This window comes from Thamnophis elegans, chromosome 4 (genome assembly GCF_009769535.1).
Source record: "Thamnophis elegans isolate rThaEle1 chromosome 4, rThaEle1.pri, whole genome shotgun sequence".
Classification (NCBI taxonomy): Eukaryota; Metazoa; Chordata; class Lepidosauria; order Squamata; family Colubridae; genus Thamnophis; species Thamnophis elegans.
The window spans coordinates 2,505,500-2,528,125 of NC_045544.1; the positions used below are offsets into that span (position 1 = coordinate 2,505,500).

General features: G+C 38.3%; 1 protein-coding gene across 1 annotated transcript in view; it reads right to left on the reverse strand.

Moving 5' to 3' along the window:
- CSMD1 (CUB and Sushi multiple domains 1) overlaps positions 1-22,626 on the reverse strand; it is a 982,247-nt gene that overhangs the window by 220,245 nt on the left and 739,376 nt on the right. Inside the window, exons 13-18 of the mRNA XM_032215147.1 lie at positions 19,750-19,932; positions 16,879-17,205; positions 15,996-16,190; positions 11,364-11,502; positions 6,291-6,478; positions 1,638-1,826 (exon numbers count right to left, since the gene is read on the reverse strand). Of these exons, the coding sequence (XP_032071038.1) occupies positions 1,638-1,826; positions 6,291-6,478; positions 11,364-11,502; positions 15,996-16,190; positions 16,879-17,205; positions 19,750-19,932 (1,221 nt within the window). The remainder of the gene's footprint in view (positions 1-1,637; positions 1,827-6,290; positions 6,479-11,363; positions 11,503-15,995; positions 16,191-16,878; positions 17,206-19,749; positions 19,933-22,626) is intronic.

Genomic DNA, 22,626 nt, shown 5'->3' on the forward strand with positions numbered 1-22,626 from the left:
AGAAGATGCAAAAAAATCCATTTTGGATGAGAAGGAGGAAAGAAAGTAACCAAATTGCCTATGGGAAGGCTAAAAGAGAAAAGCTATATCATGTGGCCATGTTTTTAAATCACAATTGATACATCATTTTTAACCTGGAATTAAAGGATTGTGAATATGGCCATTTCCCTATCTTTCCTACCTTCTTACTGTCTCTAATCCCTAGAAATCCTTTATCTATACAGTACTGGACAATAAATAAGTCAGACTATATTTGAAATGTGTCAATGCTTCTCTATTTGTTCTAAACATTGATTGCATTCTAAGCTAGGTGGTTAAGAGAAAGAATTCAACATAACTAAGAAAAGCTATCAATCCCATCTTTTTTTTTTATAACCAGCACCAAGCTTATTTAAGTATTTTCAAAGAACATTTAAAGTAATTGACTCTATATATTTAAATTGTGTATTAAATTACAGCATGATTTTCAGAAGAGCTATAATAGTCTATAAGCTCTATAGACATATAACAAATCACATGAGCCTGTCAGTTCTTCTCAATATGTCATTAAAGTTTTCTAAAGGACACGTCCATAAAATACGGTTCAGCATTCTGAAAAATGTTGGTCTATGCCAGAGGTTCCCAAACTTGGCAACTCTAAGACTTGTGGACTTCAACTCCCAGAATTCTCCAGCCAGCTCTGCTCTGCTGGCTGGAGAATTCTGGGAGTTGAAGTCCACAAGTCTTAAAGTTGCCAAGTTTGGGAACCACTGGTCTATGCGGAAAACTTTGTCCTCCCTTTGAAATTTATACACCTCAAGTAACATTCTCAAAAAGTAAATTGATCTGGCTAATTAGCTCCAGGTACATTTAAGGAACTTACAACACAACAATAAACCCTTCCAAACCTGCCTGTTTTGCATCAACTGATTCACAACCTCCTGAAAATTCTTTAGCCAAATTATGTTCCTTTAAAGTTGATTGACAATGGTTTTTCAAAAGGGGATGTATAGTTATGAAATATCTCTCATCTGGAGTCTGCTAAGTACTACTGTATTTTTTAAATTGCAAAATCTCCTTTGTGAAATAAGTCTTACTAAGATATTTAAATGTTCTGGAATAAATTGATTATATTGCTTTCATTAATATGTAAATGTAATGATGATATTATATGATATATGATATATGATATATGATATATGATATATGATATATGATATATGATATATGATATATGATATATGATATATGATATATGATATATGATATATGATATATGATATATGATATATGATATATGATATATGATATATGATATGATATAATAACAGTAAGCAGTATTACAAAATATATTTTTTGCTTTATGGTGCTTGTTTCATCAGTCAGTTTGGGAGATGTGGCTCATAAAAGTTAAAGTAAATAAATAACTGCTACTATAACTGCAGCATAAAATTATACATTATTTTGCTTTTATGCTTCCCAGGAAGCCATACATCAATGGGAACAAGTAAGGCAGAGGTTCTTATACGTACACAAAAGGATTTTCAAAAACAAGTAACCCGAATAATTCAACTTTTCTGTACTTTATTAATGTATAAAACATGAAAATATGGAATTGTGATATTGTCCTTATTTTGATAGTATCTTTAGTTCCTCACCATCACAGCTAGGCAACGCGTGATTCCACTGATGGTTTCTTTCACACACAAGTGGCTCATCATCACTCAGCGTGTAACCCGGATCACAGCTAAACGTTACCGTAGATCGGATGCTGAAATTATTCCCAAGACGGTGCCCATTTACTGGAATTCCTGGGTCAAGGCAAGAGTCGTATTCCAGTGTGACACCTGACCAGGATAGAGAAAACAATTCCAGGCAAAATTAGATTTTAAAAATCCTCAAATATTTTTGTTACTGTTATTTCCATAATCGTTACTTTAAAAAAACAGGATCAAAAAAACCTCCAATACTGTTTTAAGGAAGTGAATAATTAAATGAATATCAAAAATGCAGTATATCTAACACATGACATCCAGATGTTAATTTCCTTAAATTATCCTCTCATATACTTAGATTTTAGCCTTTTAGCTAACAGTGAGAACAATTAACCAGCGGAAGAGCTTGCCTTCAGAAGTTGTGGGTTGCTTAATCACTGGAGGTTTTTAAGATCAGACTGGACAATCGCTAGTTTGAAATAGTATAGGATCTCCTCCTTGAACAGAGGGTTGGACTAGAAGTCCTCCAAGACCCCTTCCAACTGTGTTATTCTATTCTACTTTATTATAAGGCTACCTTAACAGAATCTTGTGTATATGAAAGTACAAATCTCCCACCTTCTCTTTACAGCCTGATAACTTTGGATGGATGCCTTCAGAGCCTCTTTCTCTGCCCATTATGCTGCTATAGGCTATGTCCTCTCTTATCTGACAATTCCCTAAGCAGCATCTCTTCCCTCATCTTCCAAGATCATTCCCACATACCACTAGAAATGCCAGACTAGTTGGTGTACTGTAAAGCATCTATTACTCATAATTTATCCTTCACTTAAAATGCTGAAATACTATATGTCATAAAAATTTTGCAACAACGAACAGAAGGCATTTGTCTATCTTAGCTTCAGTCATTAGGCTGTTCTATAGACTGCTGGACTAGGTTTTGAGAAGTGGTGGCCACACTATATATTAATTTATGTATGTTTCTTTCTCTTTCTGTCCTAGCCACTTTTTAAAGAGGCATGATTGAGAGTTTCGCTGTTTGGTTAGGTGTCAGCGGTGCTTAAGGCATTAGGTCCATACAGAGAGTGGTAAGGACAGCCAAGAAAATTACAGGAAGGTCGCTTCCTGTTTTCAGGATGCTGCTTATAAGAGCTATGTGATTAGAGCTCAAAGCATTGTTAGAGACCCCACACAACCACTTTGTGGTCTGTTTCCGTTGCTCCCCTCTGGGAGGAGGTTTTGAAGTACTTCTAACAAGACTACCAGATTCTGTAACACAAGAGTGTCAAACAAATTTTATTGAGGGCCAATCAGGGTTGTGTTTCACCTCGGGGGCTGGTGTGGGCATGGCCAAGTTGACGTCACTCATGTCAAGGCATCTTTGGTGGCCTGAGTGCTCTGTCAATGAAAGAGGCTCCTGATCTCTGTTTTTGGCTGCGAGGCCTCCTGCAACCAGCAAAAACGGAGCTCAGATAGGCCACATGTTTCCCCCCCCCCCCGCACCCCATTTTCAGCCAAAATGGCTTCCTGCAGCTCACTGCCACCAAAAACGGAGCTCCATTTTCACTGCCAGAGGGCTACAGGAGGCCATCATCCGTGGTGGGTTTTTTTGAACCTACTCTGTGGATGTGGCCTCCTTTGTGGGAGTAGCTTGCCGGCCATGTGACCTGGTGGGAGTGGCTTGCCACCATGTGTTCTCTCTCTCTCTCTCTCCCTCCCCCTCTCTCTCTTTCCTTCCTTTTGTCTCTCTGTCCCTTTTTCCTTTTTTTCTTTCATCTCTCTCACTTTTTCTTTCTTTTTTTCTTTCTTCCTTTTTCCTCTCTTTCTCTTTCTCTCTCTGTGAGAGTCTGTCTGTGTGTGTGTGTGTGTGTGTGTGTGTGTGTGTCAGTGGTGGGTTTCAAAAAATTTTGGAACCTCTTCTGTAGGTGTGGCCTGCTTTCTGGGTCCACTGGTGGAACCTCTTCTAACCGGTTCGGTAGAGTTGACGAACCAGTTCTACCGAACTGGTGCGAACTGGCAGGAACCCACCTCTGCCCATCACATTAAAAAACAGAGCCTGTGTGGGGGCACACACAACCCTCCTGAGCTTCATTTTTGCTGGCAGAGCCACTCTGGGCTAGTCCTTCACTGTTTCCAGGGCAGCCCCATGGGCCAGATCTAAGTACCCCACATGCCAGATCCGGCCCCCGGGCCTTACGTTTCATACCCCTGCACAGCTTTGTCCTCTATGCCATCCATCTGGTAAACTTGCAAGATTCATTTTCTCACCATGTACATGTATGCATATGAACTAGACAGTGTTGTTTCTCTGTGTCGTATAATACATGTAGGTATGTGGGTATATGCATAATTCTGTATTTATTCATTTATTGACATGTTTATGTAGTGTATATTGGAGGTGATGTGAGAGATATATACAACAGAATTTCATTTTAATGTATGCCATTAGCGTATATTCAAAGTCACAATAAAATTATTTCTAAGCTTCCTACAGCAATACGCCAATTCTGAATGCAGCTGGCCACAATAGGGTATAATATATAAGACATCCTTTCTGCTGTATAATAGTTTCTTTTCCCGAGCTAGCCAGAATGATCTCAGCTGATTACCCTTGGCCCCTTATCCTAGGGGATTTCAATGAGATTGTTCCACTAGGAGCAGTTTGAAATGCCACGTCCTTCATAACACCTCATCTGGCATGTGGCCTTACACACAGAGCAGGATACAGAATTTAGTTCCTATTCAGGTAGAACTGATAATCTGAAGACATGTGAGATGTCCCTCGAGACTCTGTTCTTATAGACCAGTGTTTCTCAACCTTGGCAACTTGAAGATGTCTGGACTTCAACTCCCAGAATTCCCCAGCCAGCATTCACTGGCTGGGGAATTCTGGGAGTTGAAGTCCGGACATCTTCAAGTTGCCAAGGTTGAGAAACACTGTTATAGACAAATGATTCCAGTCTTATACTGGCATCACATACCATATAAAGCTCGGCAGTGAAAGAGGAAAGGCTAAAACAGTTTAACCCAAAATAAAGGTTGTTTTTGGAATGTACTTAGGGACATTTCTGTCACAGTTCTTTTAACACAGAAATATAGACTCAAAGCACTGGAAATGGAAGACAGGAAGTTGAGTTTTTGAGCTCTTCCTTCAGTAGCTGGGGGAGATTCCGCTCCCCTATTTCCAAGGTTTCCAACTGTGGGCCTACTCCACATTAATCCAAATCAATCAGGGAGTTTCATTGCTAAAACAGCCAACATTTGCAACTCTGAGTTCATGAATGTTCATAGGATTCATCAGATCCTTAAAGAGAGGCAGCAAATGAGCTGATTCGGGTCTTAATCATGTCATTTCTGGATTTTTTGCAGCAATCTGTTAGTTAAATTACACAATGCATCTTCCCACCCCCTGATATATATCCACAACAGTGCGGTTTTCACTGCTCTGAACCACCTCTATTATCGATCAGTTATTATCAATTATTGCAATGGTAAATTTGCTTGAAGATTTTGATCCTGTAAACTGAACCTAATTATCTACTCATAACCATCTGCTACCTTCAGTTTATGGCATGCATGAAAAATAAAACTGCTGCCGGTGCTACTACTATATGATTTTCTAGATATCAGAATTATTATTGTAAATCAGAAAGTAAAAAAAAAAAAATCAATTACAGTGTATCGGCTACATGCAAGGTGGCAGTTTCTGAGTGGTTTGAACATGAAGAACAGTGAATACAGCTGTTGCAAATGAAGATTTCCCACTCTATTCATAAAGAGGGACAGAGGACCATTGCTCAATTACACTGAAACCCCAATATAAACAAGGTGTTATATTGGCACAAAACCTTTATGCTTTATTTATCTAAAACATTCACAAGTGAACTGTATATCCAGGGCCGGATTTAGGTAAAAAGAGGCCCTAGGCTATTCCACTTATGAGGCCCTTTCACCTCCCATTTTTACGTTTGTAAATTACATGAGAGACAATAAAATACATCATTACTGTGATATATATCAATATATATCAATATATATAGCTGGCCTCCCGACGGAGGGCGGCTCTGCTCTGCGGCAAAGGCAGCGAGGCCAGCCGCCTTCCCTGCTGCGCTCAGCTGCCCGGCTCGGCCCCCTCGCCCTCACCTGCCTGGCTGCTGGTGGGCTCCGCGTCGACAGGGCGGCTACTGGGAGCGGCCGCACCTCTCGCCCGACCGCCGGTGCTGGGAACGTGGGCGGGCTCCCCAACTGCCGTGGCTCTGGAACGATCTTAACCAATACATTTTTATGTTTGTTTATTAGTCATCTGCGTAGAATTTCTCCTTATTTTCGGTTCAGTGTTTTAGTGTTCGCTGTTTTTAGAATAGTGTAATTTTAATTTTGCTAACAATTTGAATGTAGGCCCCTCTTGATCTTGAGGCCCTAGGCTGAAGCCTAGTTAGCCTATAGGAAAATCCGGCCCTGTGTATACCCCATTCTATACAGTTCATAGTGGCTAACAAATAATAAAAATAATACATCAAACCAATAGATACATATTCTATTTATGGCCCAGTCTCCTAATACGTTTAATTAATTGATGAAAAAGATCGGACTTACTCTCATAGTGAATTAAGAAACCAACACTAGAACGGCTGTTGTCCGTGGTGAATAACAGATACATAAAATTTCCAGTACTAATAAGAAACTGCGGTGCTTGGGTACCATGATATTCCCCAATTAATGGTGACGAACCACTTGATCCATCTCTGACTTCCAACGTATCATAATTTACTTCTGTTTGGAATCTAACAACAAAAGATAAGTTTGTTCAGAATTTGCAAAGTAGGCAGCATACAAGTGTAATAACTAATACATCAGAATAATCGTAAACACAATTCAGGGCGTGTTTCAGGAATCTATAGCAATAGTATTTGTGATAAGACGTAGAAGTTACATAATTGATTTAGTCTTCATATCTCCCTTACGTTTCGTAATGATTTGATATTGTACAGGAAAATACACAATCCACCATAGTTGGCAAACTATATCCATGAAAGCAGGGGCATTTGGAAGGATCAAAGGCCATTTATGATCTCATAAAACTCAGAATACATGAAACATATCATTCAAATGAATGAACCACTTGTCTGGTTTAATATATATGGAATCTAGGGATCATAATTCAGTGGTAGAACTCATATTTTCGATTTGTAAAATCCAATTTAGGAAAGTTCACAATCAGTATCTGTACCATCCAAATTTCAATCCTTACCACTTCTGGATAGACAATCCCATCTATAAAGACAGACTTAAAAGAGCAACTAACAAGTAGTTATTAACAATGGACTAGGCTAGTTGTTCTTAGCCCTAGTAACTTTAAAATATGTCGTCTTCAACTCCCAGAATTACCTAGCTACATTCTGAGAGTTGAGGTCTGCATAACATTGCCAATATTGAGAAACACTGGCCTAGACCAACCAATACTCTAGTTAATATATAACATTATACAACAGCTTTCTAAAAAAAACATATGTATGAAAAAAACATAAGATATTGCCACTTCCACATAACTGAGAGTTTGATACAAAGGACTCTTAAATCTTAATCTACACACTTTGTGGAGGTTTAGTATTTGTTCAACAATGTTAGGCCTTAAGTAAAGAAAATTATTAACCTTATGGTGAAATTTATTAAATAAGTAAAAATATTAAAAAAAATGAGTGAAATGGCACTCTGTGTTTTCCAGAGTTACACAAAACGTCAGTTGCCAAATTTGATATTAAGAGAAGCATTCTCTTTTATTCCAGTCAAGTTTTCCACACTTTGGGAATGAACATTTTTTTAAAGTTATTTTTATTATGTCTATTTTTTAATTTTATTTATTGTGTCAAGCATGTATAAGATAACAGATATAAGTATAAATATGATTATGAATACAGGAAATGGATATGAATAAGTGGGTACAGTAGGCACGATGGTGCACTTATGCAACACCCCCCCCCCCTATAGACCTCAAGGTTAAAGTTGTGGGGGTTGGGGACAGAAACCACAGAGTCAGGTAGTGCATTCCACGCATTGACCATTCTGTTACTGAATGTTCGGCAATTGAGTTTGGACCTTAAGTTTGTATCTATTGTGTGTTCCTGTATTGTTGCGGTTGAAGCTGAAATTCTGCATCAAATACACCCAGTTCCATCATGCGGCTGGTCTAAAAGTTAAGATTCAAGATTCAAGATTTAATGAATTTGTATGCCGCCCAATCCCGAAGGACTCCGGGCGGCTTACATAAAAACAGTTTTAAAAAATACTAAGAAATTTAAAATAAAGAGACAAAGTAAGTTAAAAGGACATAACATGCACTCAACTTTAGTGGGGCCGGACCTCATTCAAGAGGTCAACAGCCCCAGGTCTGCCGGAATAGCCAGGTCTTAGTAGACTTCCGGAAGGCCGAGAGAGTGGGGAGGGTCCAGATCTCTGGGGGTAGATCGTTCCATAGGGCCGGGGCAGCTACAGAGAGGGCCCTCCCTCGAGGAGCCGCCAGATGACATTGTCTAGTCGATGGCACCCGGAGAAGGCCCATCCTGTGTGATCTTATCAGACACTGTATGTGGCAGGAGACGGTCTTGTAGATATCCATGTCCTAAGCCATGTAGGGCTTTAAAGGTGATAACCAGCACCTTGAAGCGCGTTCAGAGACTGATAGGGAGCCAGTGCAGCTCGCGGAGGATAGACTTACATGTAACACCATCTAATTGTGTCTAAATATTGTAGAATCATCTGACAGCCTTTCCAAAAGAACAAAAGAATCCCTTTGCTTCTGTTTGTCTGTTCAAGCCTTTCCCCCTCCTGTTTACAAAGCATCCCTGAAGGCATTCATGCAGAAACACCGCAGTCTTGCTGTGCAAGATTCTTAACCTTTTGGATTCAAAGGGTTTGCACTGTTAAAGGAGCGACACATCCAGGAAATCTATCACGGGATTGATTTGTTTGATCTCAGGTAAGGATAGTGGCAAAAGATCCTGTGTTCCTAAAGTACTCCTGTTTGACCTGGCTTATGAACTTTCCCTTCCGTGTAATAAAGAGGGCAGAAGAATGTTGTTACACATAGTCATTTTCACTTCTTTGGACAAACATTCATTCTTCACAAGGGACTATTTTGCATTTCTTGAGCTTTTCTTTTTCATTCCTTTTAACATCTTCAGTAAATAATCTACTAAGATATACAAATTTATCTCAAATTTATCTACTGATACATCTATGTAGTGTTTGCATTTTTTCCCCCTGTCAAACATCACTACCTTGGTCTTTGATAAATCAACTCTTGGAATCCTGCTCCATGGCATCAGCCAATCTGACTTTTGCTGCAATCCATCTGGATTATCAGCTAAGAGAACTGAATGATCTGCATTCAAAAGTCCGTTCACATCCTCAGCCAACGCAACTTTAACAACATTACAAGCATTACTTATGCATTTACCCATAGCAGCATTAAGAACCAAGGGAAATGCATATGTTCTTGTTTACTCTCTACTCGCTGTTGAACAATTTGCTAGGCAATCCATTTATACTCATGAATGTTCCATAACATGTTACACCTATTCTACTGAGCAAACAATCTTCCTTTTTGTATTGGCACAACATTTTCCATAATTCAGATGCACCCCCATTTTCATAATGTTTTCTCTAAGTCCAGAAATGTGCAATATACATTCTCATGTTCAAATATTTCTCAATGATTTGCTGAGCCACATTTCTAAAACTGTATTCATCTCCACCTCTTCAAATTTCCAATCAAAATTCTGTCAAACTACAAATTCACGGATTAACAACATGCAGCTCGTATTCGATTTAGTGACTGTTCGAAGTTACAACAGCACTAAAAAAAAGTGACTTACAACCATTCCTCATTTTTACAACTGTCACAGCATCCCCATAATCATGTGATCAAAATTTGGGCATTTGGCAAGCAACATGTATTTACAATGGTTGCAGTATCCTGGAGTAACATGACCATCATTTGTGACCTTCCTAGCTGGCTTGCCACTAGCAGAGTCAATGGGGGAGGTCAGATTCACTTAACGACCATATGATTCACTTAACTGCACTGATTTGCTTAACGGCCATGGTAAAAAGATAATAAAATTAGGCAATTAGCAACTGCCTTGCTTAGCAACCAAAGTTCTGGATTCAATTGTGACAATACTTCAAGGGCCACCCTGCACACTTTAAAAGACCTCTCCTAATGGTGTGTCCTTTGGGTGTAAGATATTCTATGGAATAGATTCTCCACAAGACAACTTATTTCAAGCAAGAAGCTTCCAGGGAGTCTGATAAGTTTGGTCACTTATGGGTGTTACTCACTACCTACACAGATGAACATTCAGGAAAGAGTTCATGTTTAACGAAATTATATATATATATATATATATATATATATATGTATGTATGTATGTATGTATGTATGTATGTATGTATGTATGTATATATATATATATATATATGTGTGTGTGTGTGTGTGTGTGTGTGTGTGTGTGTTAGTGCTGATAAATAAATAAAGAGAGACTAGTATAGATCTATTTCAAGCTATTTAGCTCTCATCAGCTAGCCCGAATCCCATTAAAAGTATGGCTAGCTGATGAGAGCTAAATAGCTTGAAATAGATCTATACTAGTCTCCCTTTATTTATTTATCAGCACAAATAAAACACAAATATAACAAAGGCAACAGTAAAAATATTGGGTTTCTGTTGTGATGGACTCTTGTGACGAGCCAATAGACAGAGAATGGAAGCAATAGACTTCCTCCCATATTTGGACATACCAGGGGTTGTGACACTAAATGCATGCATACATACATACATACATACATACATACATACATACATACATACATACATACCCCTCCCTCCCTCTCCCTCTCCCTCTCCCTCTCTCTCTCTTTCTCCCAATTCCCTCTACTGGAGACTCCTCAATAATTCTTTTCCATCAACATGTCTATTCATTTTGTTTGTCTCTTTCAGCTTTAACTATTTTTATTCTCTTTGACTACATCCTTTGCAACCTTTTCCTCTTTTTAAATAGTATACAATCTCTTTCAATTTAACTATCATTCACCATGTATCTCTTTGCATACTTTCCATTAGCAAAACTCCACACATTCTGCAGGTACAACTTAGTTCTTGAACTCTGTTCCAAGCAGCCTCTATTTGAAGGGTGAGCAACTGTGGCCCCTTTACATCCTGGGGACTTCAACTCCCAGAATTCATAATCAATAAGCGGTTTAAAACTATCTTTTGTATTGTTCACATTTATCACCTCCTGGATGTGTTGACCAGTTTTAAGTGACTGATGGTTCTCCTGCTTTGGTCTGGTAAACTGTAAAGGGAACACATGGCTACAATCACTTTGTCTAACTGATTTATGAACCCTGCCAATCACTTGAATAAAGAAGAGAGAAGATGCAAACTTCCTCTTCACTATTCTCTGTGCTTATGTCCTGATAAAATTTTTTCCCTCTTATGATTGATTGTTTGGAAACCATCAGTTGGAACAATCCATATTTCTATTTTTTTTATGGTCTTTTTGTAAGTAACTTTTTATTTAGATATAATCATCTGCATTGTAGACCCTCTATAAAGCTGGGGAAAAAAATCAACAACAAAGCATTTTCTAGTACTTTATTTTTACTCACTTATCAAAGGTGATCTTAATGGAGTGCCCTTTCTTGCCTTCAATGACCCATTCGCAGTTTAATGAATCTTTGTAGTATCCTGGCCATCCTGGTGGCAAAATGATGCCATTAGATGCGGTCAGGTGGCCACCACATGGTGCTGAAAAATAAATAAGAATAACGACAATAAATTGAGGTGTCAATTACACTAAAATGTATTCATATTAACTTCAGGTGTTCCATGGCTGAATTTTAAAATTGGCTGCAATTTCGATGACAAATAATCCTTTGGCTCTGCCTTGTCTAATCATCTTAGTTTGTCACAAACACTACATTCGGAATAGGATTCGGTGCCTACTTGAAAAAACAACCTTTGTTACCAACTGAATACATTTTACTCTCTGCTTTTATTCAATCTAACACTGGCACTCCATATAGTCCACTGTGAATTTGCTATGCCCTGATCAAGCCTCCTTCACAATCACGTTGAATCTCAGTACATTTGTCTGCATTGGACAGTTTTTTAAAAAATTGATAAATAAAATAAAACAAATAAAATAATTGTTAAAAGGTATTATTACATCAAAATTCCTGCTCAAGGTAACAACAGAATGATGTTGAGTCAACCACATCAGGCCTTTCAATCTATCCTCCTGTTCTCTTCTCCTCAATCACTTTAAATCAAATATTAAATGTGAAAGATAATCAAATATTAAATGTGACTAACTTATATATGCAGCCAAGATACCATTAAATTCAGTTCCTCACTATTTGTCATTTTTATTTCATCCTGTTATGCATAGCATTAGTTTATGATTTTTTTTAATACACACAGACACAAAATATATTTCATGCCACTTTCTATATTATCATTAGTTTGTATAATGATATTAAGTATATTGAACACTTAATTCATACACTTATACATCATAGTTCAGGATGTGTCGATGGACATCCATATATTAGCACTAATAAATAAACATATTTCAAAGAATGTTCAATTTGTTTTGATTTTAAATTTATATTAGTGCCAGCATTCCAAATATCATGCAGAATTAAATCAGAGTCCAAGGCAGAGCTATCCTTAAAGTTCCAATTTAATAAGACAGACATGTTGGCAACGAACTGTGGAATCCCAAATCTGAAAACTTCCTGGGATTCCACCCAGTTGAAAGTTCATGATCCTATCCCCACACCAATAAATCCATTACATGGTCCAATCTTCTTCGGCCACACTGGCATCTCCACCCAGCTGGTTCCAGTCAGGTGCAGAGTTACGGAGACAAAAGATGACCTTGGGCTTCTAGAAAGGAATGACAACAACACATTCCACAATTCTACTCTTTTCTATTCCCCCTCCTAATTACTACACTAATGAAACAGCATAGGAAAATAATAGAAAATGTGGCAGGCCAAAGATCCTAAAAGGAACATAACTACAGGCCTGACAATTAGTCTAGTATGAAGATAGATAGATAGATAGATGATAGATAGATAGATAGATAGATAGATAGATAGATAGATAGATAGATAGATATAGATATAGATATAGATATAGATATAGATATAGATAGATGTAGTAGATAGATAGATAGATAGATAGATAGATAGATAGATAGATAGATAGATAGAGATAGATAGATAGATAGATAGATAGATAGATAGATAGATAGATATAGATATAGATATAGATATAGATATAGATATAGATATAGATATAGATAGATAGATAGATAGATAGATAGATAGATAGATAGATAGATATAGATAGATAGATAGATATAGATGATATAGATATAGATATAGATATAGATATAGATATAGATATAGATATAGATATAGATATAGATATAGATATAGATATATATAGATAGATGTAGATATAGATAGATGTAGATGATAGATAGATAGATAGATAGATAGATAGATAGATAGATAGAGATAGATAGATGGATATGGATATGGATATGGATATGGATATGGATATGGATATGGATATGGATATGGATATGGATATGGATATGGATATAGATATAGATATAGATATAGATATAGATATAGATATAGATATAGATTCCATGTAAGTTCAGCCAGTACTGGGAATATTGTGTTCTATTGTGGTACTACCAGAAAAGAAGAACCCTTGAATTATTCTACAACATTTGCATTTAGGAAAGAGTGTGTAAAGAGTGTGTAAAAGAAAAAAAGAGCAATCACTTGATTCTCAGAAATATATTGGAATTGAATTATTTATCTTTTAAATTCTGCTTTCTTCAATTGCCTCTGTAACATGCTTTCAAGCTTGAGGATTTAAAATGTCACCGGCAGAAAAAGCATCCATACCTTTGAATGTTTGTCTCTTATTAAAACTTTCGTTGTTTTTTTCCCCCCTAGATTACAGTTAGTCCTTGACTTAGGACCACAATGAAGCCCCAAAATTTATGTTGCCAAGTGAGACAGTTGTTAAGTGACTTTTACCCATTTTACAACCTTTCTCGTCACAGTTCTTAAGGCAGTGTTTCTCAACCTTGGCAACTTGAAGATGTCTGGACTTCAACTCCCAGAATTCCCTAGCCAGCGAATGCTGGCTGGGGAATTCTGGGAGTTGAAGTCCAGACATCTTCAAGTTGCCAAGGTTGAGAAACACTGTCTTTAAGGGAATCACTGAAGATGTTAAGTTAGTAATGCAGTTCTGAGGTGAATCTGGATTTCCCTTTGGCTGACCTTGTCAGAAGGTCCCAAAAGATGGTCACATGACCCCAGGATACTGCAACTGTCATAAATACATGCATCCGAATTTTAATCACATGACCACGGGGATCCTGCAGCAGTCATAAATGTGAAAAGTGGTCCTAAGTGTGGCACTGGAATAGTCACTAAATGAAAAATTGTAAATCAAGGACTACCTGCAGCTAGAAGCACCTGAGGGTTACAAGAGGCAAAATAATTATATTTATTCTTTCATTTGCTTTTTAAAATATTAATTCATATGCCATACAGTTTACTCTGGCCTAATACATTTGGTTGCACCGATTATATTATTATCATTATTTGGCTTTGGGTCCTAATCCCAGTTCATCCAACAACATTGAATTCAGCCCTCGGCATTTTTGAGATTTAAATAAATAAAGGCAAATTGATTTTAAAATTGATTTAAGAGAACATGCCAAATGTAGGGGACTTTTTGACCATGTTGTAATAATTGCTGTAAATGGATTGCAACACTCCTAGAATACAGCTTTGGGCATTGGTAGGAAATTGAGAAAAATGGAATTACAGATTCTATTGTCTCCCTCCTCCATCTTATTTTTTTTCTTTCTTTCACTGGAACTAAGATGGAGAAATGCCTATGCTCTAGTTTCACTCACACCTTTCTTTCAGCCAGTCAAGCATAATCATACTAAATTGTCTTCCAGCTATCTAGACGGAATGGGATTTCGAAATTGAGTTTCCAATTGCCAGAAGAGGGACAAATGTCTGTCATAGAAAAAAAGAGAGTTCTTCCAACCAAGTTAAGCCATTACATTTAAGAGCTATTCTTCGATGAAATCAAATCGTGGGGGGGGGGGGGGACAAAAAAATGGTAGAATTAAATGTGAAAGAGTATTTTGTGTGATTTGAAAGTATTTCCATAAACAATTCTCCTAAACCTGTTCAATCATTTCTATTTATAGGAATTTCTCTGGGTTTTCAATAAAAGGAATCTAAAAAGCCTTTCTCGCTGATCCACTTTTGCATGTGGAGAAAGGTGGATGATCGCAGCTACCTCTGAAAACCAACTCAGCCTCTTTGGTTTTAATCTCAGTTTATTTATTTAATAGCACATATTTGAAAATCAGGAATAAAGGTGAATTATAAAATAGGTCATCAAATGCAGCTCAAATGAAAATAGTGCAATAAAAGACAAATCTAGAAATCGAAGCAAATGTTTATATGGATTTATTTTAAGACTGACTCATCACTCTGTAGTTATCAGTTCTCAAATTGATATGCCATAAAAAAGGAACAAAATTACTGTATTAAACCAATTAAAAGCAGAAGTTTAAATTGACATATTAAAATCAATGGAAGATAGCAAAAGCAAAATAATTATCATAGTAAATAAATTGTAAACAGAGTTTAAATTTAGAATTGCAACAACCTCAAGTACTAAGTAATTAAAATTGATCAAGAAAATAGAAAATATTAATAAGAAATATATAAATATTTCTTCCTTAAAATGTATTTCATAGCTAGAGCTGGGGACAACTACTAAAAATCCACCCTCTGAGTAGTGATCCATCAAATCTTAGATTATGGGGGCACTTGGAAAAGATCCTATGATGTACTAACAATTCAGGTAGCAACAAGTGGAAAAGGCCTACCACCTTCCAATACCTTTACTACAAAACATTAATTTTATTGATAGAACCACTTTGAACTAGACATAGAAACAATTAGACCACTGTTGTATATTATACATTATGAAATACCGACATAATACTGATAATACACAGTTACAGTTAGTATCCTCCCAAACTTTCAAGAATAGCCTCAAATGTCAAGCATAAGGGTACCAAATGGAAAATTTCCAGTTCTAGGATAATTGAAACTAGTAAACACCGTGCAAACAACATTTTCAGATTTATAATTCAAGACCTATTAAAGCCTTACCTTCACAACGTGGGACAGTTGAACTCCATACAACATTTCCATCTTGCAGCACACAAGTTATAGTCTCTGAGCCCTGAGTTTTCACAAAGCCATCATCGCAGTGAAAAGAAACTGAACTTCCAAGAAGGAATCTGTCTCCAAAGCGTCTTCCATTGATGGGGATTCCTGGATCATGGCACTCATTTTGACCAAATGCTAAATTTTACAAGAAAAGACATGGGCAATTCAAATTAATAGATGGATTACTATTACAATATATTATATTCATACAAGCTCATTCTGTCACCGATTTATCATTGGTTTTTCCATGTTTGATATGATTTAACTATTTTGGTCAACTATAATGACAATTCTGAGACACTTAATACTGCCAATGATAACATATGATAAATCTGAACCAGATTGAAGCTGCTAGTTGCACTGAGAGGAAATTGACAGTACTAAAATTTGGAGAAGTTAAAAAAAAAGTATTAATTGTTCTGACAATGGGAATGGATAAATTAATGAATATTCCAGCCATCTCCACTGCATAAATTGTACACAATTATATATGTTTACTAGAAAAAAATTCAATGAATGCACAATTATATTTCTGAAGATTATTGTCCTGCTAATTCTGTAGATTTATTCATTAACAACAAAAATATAAGGGGGAAAGTACTTAAATCATCTAAACGGAAATACATTACTAAATGTAGGCATGATCAGCAATATGAATTCAAATGACTTGCATCATTCAGCCAGCCTCAAGGAATATCAATTCCTACTGACTTAATACTCTGTGAAGCATTTATATTAGGTCTCCAAAATTAAGTCTTAGAAGTACTTACTTTGGTTCTATGAAGCCTAGCTTATTTTGTTTGAAAATAAAATGAGTACTTACTAGTATACGTTATATTGAATCCCCTTCCAGTAGTTGAATGATCTGATTGAAATTCAAGACGTACTATGTGTCCATTGCTAGCAATTTGAGAAGGGACATCATTGCCCGAAAAAGTACCAAGAGCTGGTAGGTCAGAAAACCCATCATCTTTCACTGTCAAATAATCAAACTGAGGCTCTACATCAAAGTCATTAAAAATAAGATGTATCCTGCTCCCTGGTTCAGAAATAATCAGCCATACACAATTCATGTTGTTTCCATACTCTTCAGGGTAGTTTGGTGAAAGAATAATTCCTGAAGGTGTTGTGAAGTTGAAGAAACATGAGACTGCCAAAGGGGGGAAAAAAAAACAAATATCATCAATCCATACGATGAAAAGGCAAAGCTGTTTAGAGCCCAACTTATCATTACGCAAATGAGTCTCAAGATATATCCATACTGTTTAGAAGTCTAAGAATAGAAGAGTTGGTATTAGCTAGCCAGCAGTAAACTCTCTTGCCCTATTGAGGAGATGTGTGGCATATGAATTTAATAAATAAATAAATAAAGGGGAAGGGAACCTAGATACTGAAGAACTATTCTCCGGCTTTGTAATGTGGTTTCAGGTCAAAAGAAAGAAAGAAAGAAAGAAAGAAAGAAAGAAAGAAAGAAAGAAAGAAGGAAAGAAAGAAGGAAGGAAGGAAGGAAGGAAGGAAGGAAGGAAGGAAGGAAGGAAGGAAGGAAGGAAGGAAGGAAGGTCGGTGAGTTGGTCTAGGGCCTATATAAGAATTTGACTTAAAATAAAGCAAAGTATTAAACATTGGATTGTGGGTGAGGAACACAATCCTTCTTACCTTGTGGGGGCCTGTTATACACACTTTCTATGACTAGAGAAGGTAAGAAGGTTAGGTGGCTCTGATGCATAAAAACAGCTTCAGTCTTACCAAGGACTGAGATCAAGAATACACTGACTGCTGGCTGGCCAATCTCAAGCCTTCTATTTCTCAGATTTCTAAACAGTATGGATATATTAGTCTATTACCTATCCAGGTACTTCCTAGAATCTCTCACTGAACTGATAAGAGATTTGATATTGGAGTCTTCCCTAAAGTCATCATGTTGGCTTACTTCGTTATCGACTTCGGGAAGACTTTCTTAAGCAGCTCAGGAGTTCACAGCAAATACACACCTATAGAGAGAAGGCTTGGGGCTTAACCACTGCTACTGATATCGTGGCTTTTTTTTTTTTTTTTTACATCTTCCTCTGCTTTCTCCAGGGACACCATTGCCATTGGATATGACCTTATGAATACAGGTAGTTCTCAACTTACAACCATCCATTTAGTGACCATTTTTCACACACTTACCCATGGCAACTGGCCTGGCGTTATGAAGGTGGCAGTGCCCCGGGGGTGTGTGTGTCATATGATCACCTTTTGCGACCTTCTGACAAGCAAAATCAGTGGGCAAGTCAGATTCACTTCCCAACCCTGCTACTAACTTAACAAATGCAGTGATTCAGCGTGACCCGTCAAAACCACGCTCGACTAAGCCGCGCCCGATTAAACCGCGTCGCTGACATCATCAACAGGGCGACAACAGCCAGCGCGGAGAAAGAAGGGCGCTTTAAATAGCGCTTTGAAAGCAAGCCGATTCAACTTAAGGTAAGGGTTAGGTTTAGGGTTAGGATTAGGTTTAGGGGGGTTAGGTTTAGGTTTAGGGGTTAATTTTAGGTTTAGGGTTTACAGCGTGCTTCTGTCTCCGCGCTGTTGTCACCCTGTTGATGACGTCAACTACGTGGTTTAGTCGGACGCGGTTTAGTTGAGCGCGGTTTTGTGGTGGAACCGTGATTCAGTGAGTAACTGTGGCAGGAAAAGTCATAAAATGGGGCAAATGGACATTTCTTAGCAATGGAAATTTTGGGCTTAGTTGAGGTCATAAGTCAAGGACTACTTGTATATATTAAAGTTTTGTTTGTACAAGTAGTGTTTATATCCTGGCCAAAAGAAGCAGCTAATGTCATTTTTCTTGTGTCAAACAGCTACATTGTTCATAGGATCAGAGGGCAGGTGAGGAACTATATCTCAAACGGCATAAGAAAAATTACTAACAATCAGGGACACTCAAAAAAATTTAAAATATAGGCAGGTGAGTGAAAACTGTCTTTCCATGTTTTCTTAGAAATGCTGCTATAATTATTATTGAACATGGTAATCAAGAACAATAAAGATTGATAACTCAGTTCTCTATGAGAAAGCACAAGTTACCATCTAATGACACCCAAAGTTTAATGTAAATAACAAAAATTGATCATCAAAAATGCATTGCAGTCAACCCAATTTTCACCTTACGGTCTGTATTATGTGATGTGATTTCTCAATCAATAATATATGCAACTTCATTAAATTTAAAATAAAGCCATTGTGGAATATAATCCTCTCTCAGTAAACTTTTTGATGTATGTCTTATAGGTAAGGATGATCATCTGTGTATTAAGTTTAACATGTGGAGGTTTGTTTTTTTCCCCAATGTAAAGCAATATGACACAACTGAAATACATTCAAATATCTCTACATAATTGGATTGTGGCTTGAAATACAACACAATGTGGGCAAGCTTTAATTACAATGCAAACCAAATTATTATTTTTTCCTGCTCTCCTACTTATAGGGCAAGTTTATTCTCACATATTTTATTTAAGAAGATATTTTAATTAAAGCAAACTCTATTTGTAAAAGGAGAATAGAACATGAATAATAAAACAGTAGAATAAATGAGTATATCCCATCAGCCGGCATTCCAAGGGAAGGGGATATTCCAAGCTTTGCTGCAAATGACTGCAACTTACAGAGGGAAATCGATACAGTGATAAGAAAATAGATGAGAACTTACAAACACAGCTGGGTTTATTCCCAGACCACTGATTGTTCTGCTGACATGTGATCATTCTCTCTCCCATAAGTTCAAATGCTGCCTGACATTCAAAAGTTAGAGAATCTCCATGAAGGAAACTACTTCCAGTCCTCTTCCCATATGATGGAACTCCAGGGTCACCACAGCTACCTTTCTCTATTTCTATATAAAGGGGAAAATAATTGACAGAATTTAAATGGCATTCTGCATGGACTTCAAAGCAATTGCTCTGTCATTACTTCACCACGACCCTGAAAACAGACAATAAGGTAAAGATCTCTCTGTATGAAACCAAAAGTTTAGATTATTGGCTGGTCAATGGAAGACTTCTTAGCAATAGCAATAGGAGTTAGACTTATATACCGCTTCATAGGGCTTTCAGCCCTCTCTAAGCAGTTTACAGAGTCAGCATATCGCCCCCAAAGTCTGGGTCCTCATTTCACCCACCTTGGAAGGATGGAAGGCTGAGTCAACCTTCTTCAAAGGTAACCTTAGGTCAGACACAGGGTGGGGGGACTGTACCGGTTCGGACCGGTTCGGATGAACTGGTAGCTCCGACGATCAGCTGGGAGTGAACCGGTTTGCTCCAACAATCAAGTGGGCTCACCTGCCCACCCCTGCACTTTATCTTGTCATTATCTTGAGTTGCGCAGGATAGCGGATTATAGCAATAACAATAGCAGTTAGACTTATATACCGCTTCATAGGGCTTTCAGCTCTCTCTAAGCGGTTTACAGAGTCAGCATATTTGCCCCCACAGTCTGGGTCCTCATTTCACCCACCTCGGAAGGATGGAAGACTGAGTCAACCCTGAGCCGGTGAGATTTGAACCGCTGACCTGCAGATAACAGTCAGCTGAAGTAGCCTGCAGTACTGCACCCTAACCACTGCGCCACCTCGGCTATTACCCCACCTCAGCTGTTTTCCTCCCCAGCTGTAATGCGGAAGATACACTTTCTCAAAACTGCGCATGCAGCGCGTATCAGACATGTGCGCGAGCACAGCGAGCGATCATTCAACCAGTTGTTAAACCGGTAGGATCCCACCCCTGATCAGACATTCATAAAGATATTCTTCTTTCTGGGCCAAGATTACAGGGAGAATCCCAAGACTTCAAAGGACAACATGGTTAGCTACTAAATTATTTTACTGGTCATATCAATCCAGTCATAAATTGTTGACCACGAAGTGAACATGAATCCACAGTGTGATAGGGCTACAAAAATGCATCAATTTATCTGAGCCTGTCTTAACAGAGTCATATTTTTTCAGATCATGAAAATCCTCTGAGAGCCATGAACCCGCCCTCTGGAACAACAGCCCCCAAGAGAGGAGAAAGCCTGCCCTTCACATGGTAAGTCTGTTCTCAAGTCTGGGATTAGGTGGAATTGCTTGTGGATTGCCTGACAATTTGTTTTCGGCTTGTTAAGAGACTATGAGTGTTCAATTTTTAAATGCATTCTTTGAGGTTGAAATTGTAAGCCACTCAAAGTGTTTGGAGTCAGACAGATTTGTAATCTAATAAACAAACAAACAAAAAACTTGCTAACATGAAAAATCCTGTAAGGATGTATTGAAATGCAAAATGCTAAGGGTGGAAAAGGGAAATGGAGAAAACAATTGATAATTTTCAAAGAGATGCAAGGTTATTAGCCAGAATTAAGATTCTTTCATAAGCAATTCTAAAGGGCAAGTCAATATCGAAGAGATTTAAGCTATACAAGTAATAATATAGTTTTGGACAGGGGTGGGCAACTAGGGCCCCCTTATGACCTGTGGACTTCAACTCCCAGGATTCCTGAGCCAACATGGCTGACTCAGGAATTGTGGGAGTTGAGGTCCACAGGTTGTAAAGAGCCATAGTTGCTAACCGCTGCTTTAGGATGATAAAGCGGTCAGTTATAGTTGCCGGAGTCTCCCACTCAGGATAGAGCTGCAACTGGAACACCATCCAAGGTTGGCAAAGGTACCTGATGGCCACAACTGGCAAATAGCTTTGATTCCATTATTACTGTAATGAGTACTGTAACACGCTCTACATGGGGCTGCCCCTGAAGAGTGTTCGAAGACTGCAGTTGGTCCAGAATGCAGCCGCGCGAGCGATAATGGGTGTACTAGATACACCCATGTTACACCTTAGCTGCACTGGCTACCTGTCGATCTCCGGGTACGCTTCAAGGTGCTACTTGTCACCTACAAAGCCCTTCATGGTAGTGGATCTGGGTACTTGAGAGACTGCCTACTGCCAATCACCTCCACTCGACCTATTAGATCCCATAGATTAGGCCTCCTCCGAGTTCCATCAGCCGGTCAATGTCGACTGGCAACCACGCGGAGGAGAGCCTTCTCGGTGGCAGCTCCAACCCTATGGAACGATCTCCTCGTGGAGATCCAGACCCTTACTATCCTTCCGGCCTTCCACATAGCCCTTAAAACCTGGCTGTCCCGACAGGCCTGGGGCTAAAGACTCGCTGCCCCACTTCGAATTGTATGAATGTTGTGCTTTTAACGATGTACTGTCTAATGTGTTTAATCTGTTTGTCCTCCCTTCCTTTTGAACTGTGAGCCGCCCTGAGTCCCCCCAGGGAAAAGGGCGGCATATAAATAAACTACCTAAACCTAAACCTAATCCTCCACGAGCTGCACTGGCTTCTCATTGGTCTCCGGACACGCTTCAAGGTGCTAGTCGTTACTTTTAAAGCCTTACATGGTTTAGGACGTGGCTACCTGAGATACCGCCTCCTGCCATTTACCTCCTAAAGACCGATAAGATCACACAGATTGGGCCTCCTCTGGGTACCATCGGCCGGTCAATGTCGGCTGGCGACCCCCTGGGGAGGGCCTTCTCTGTTGCTG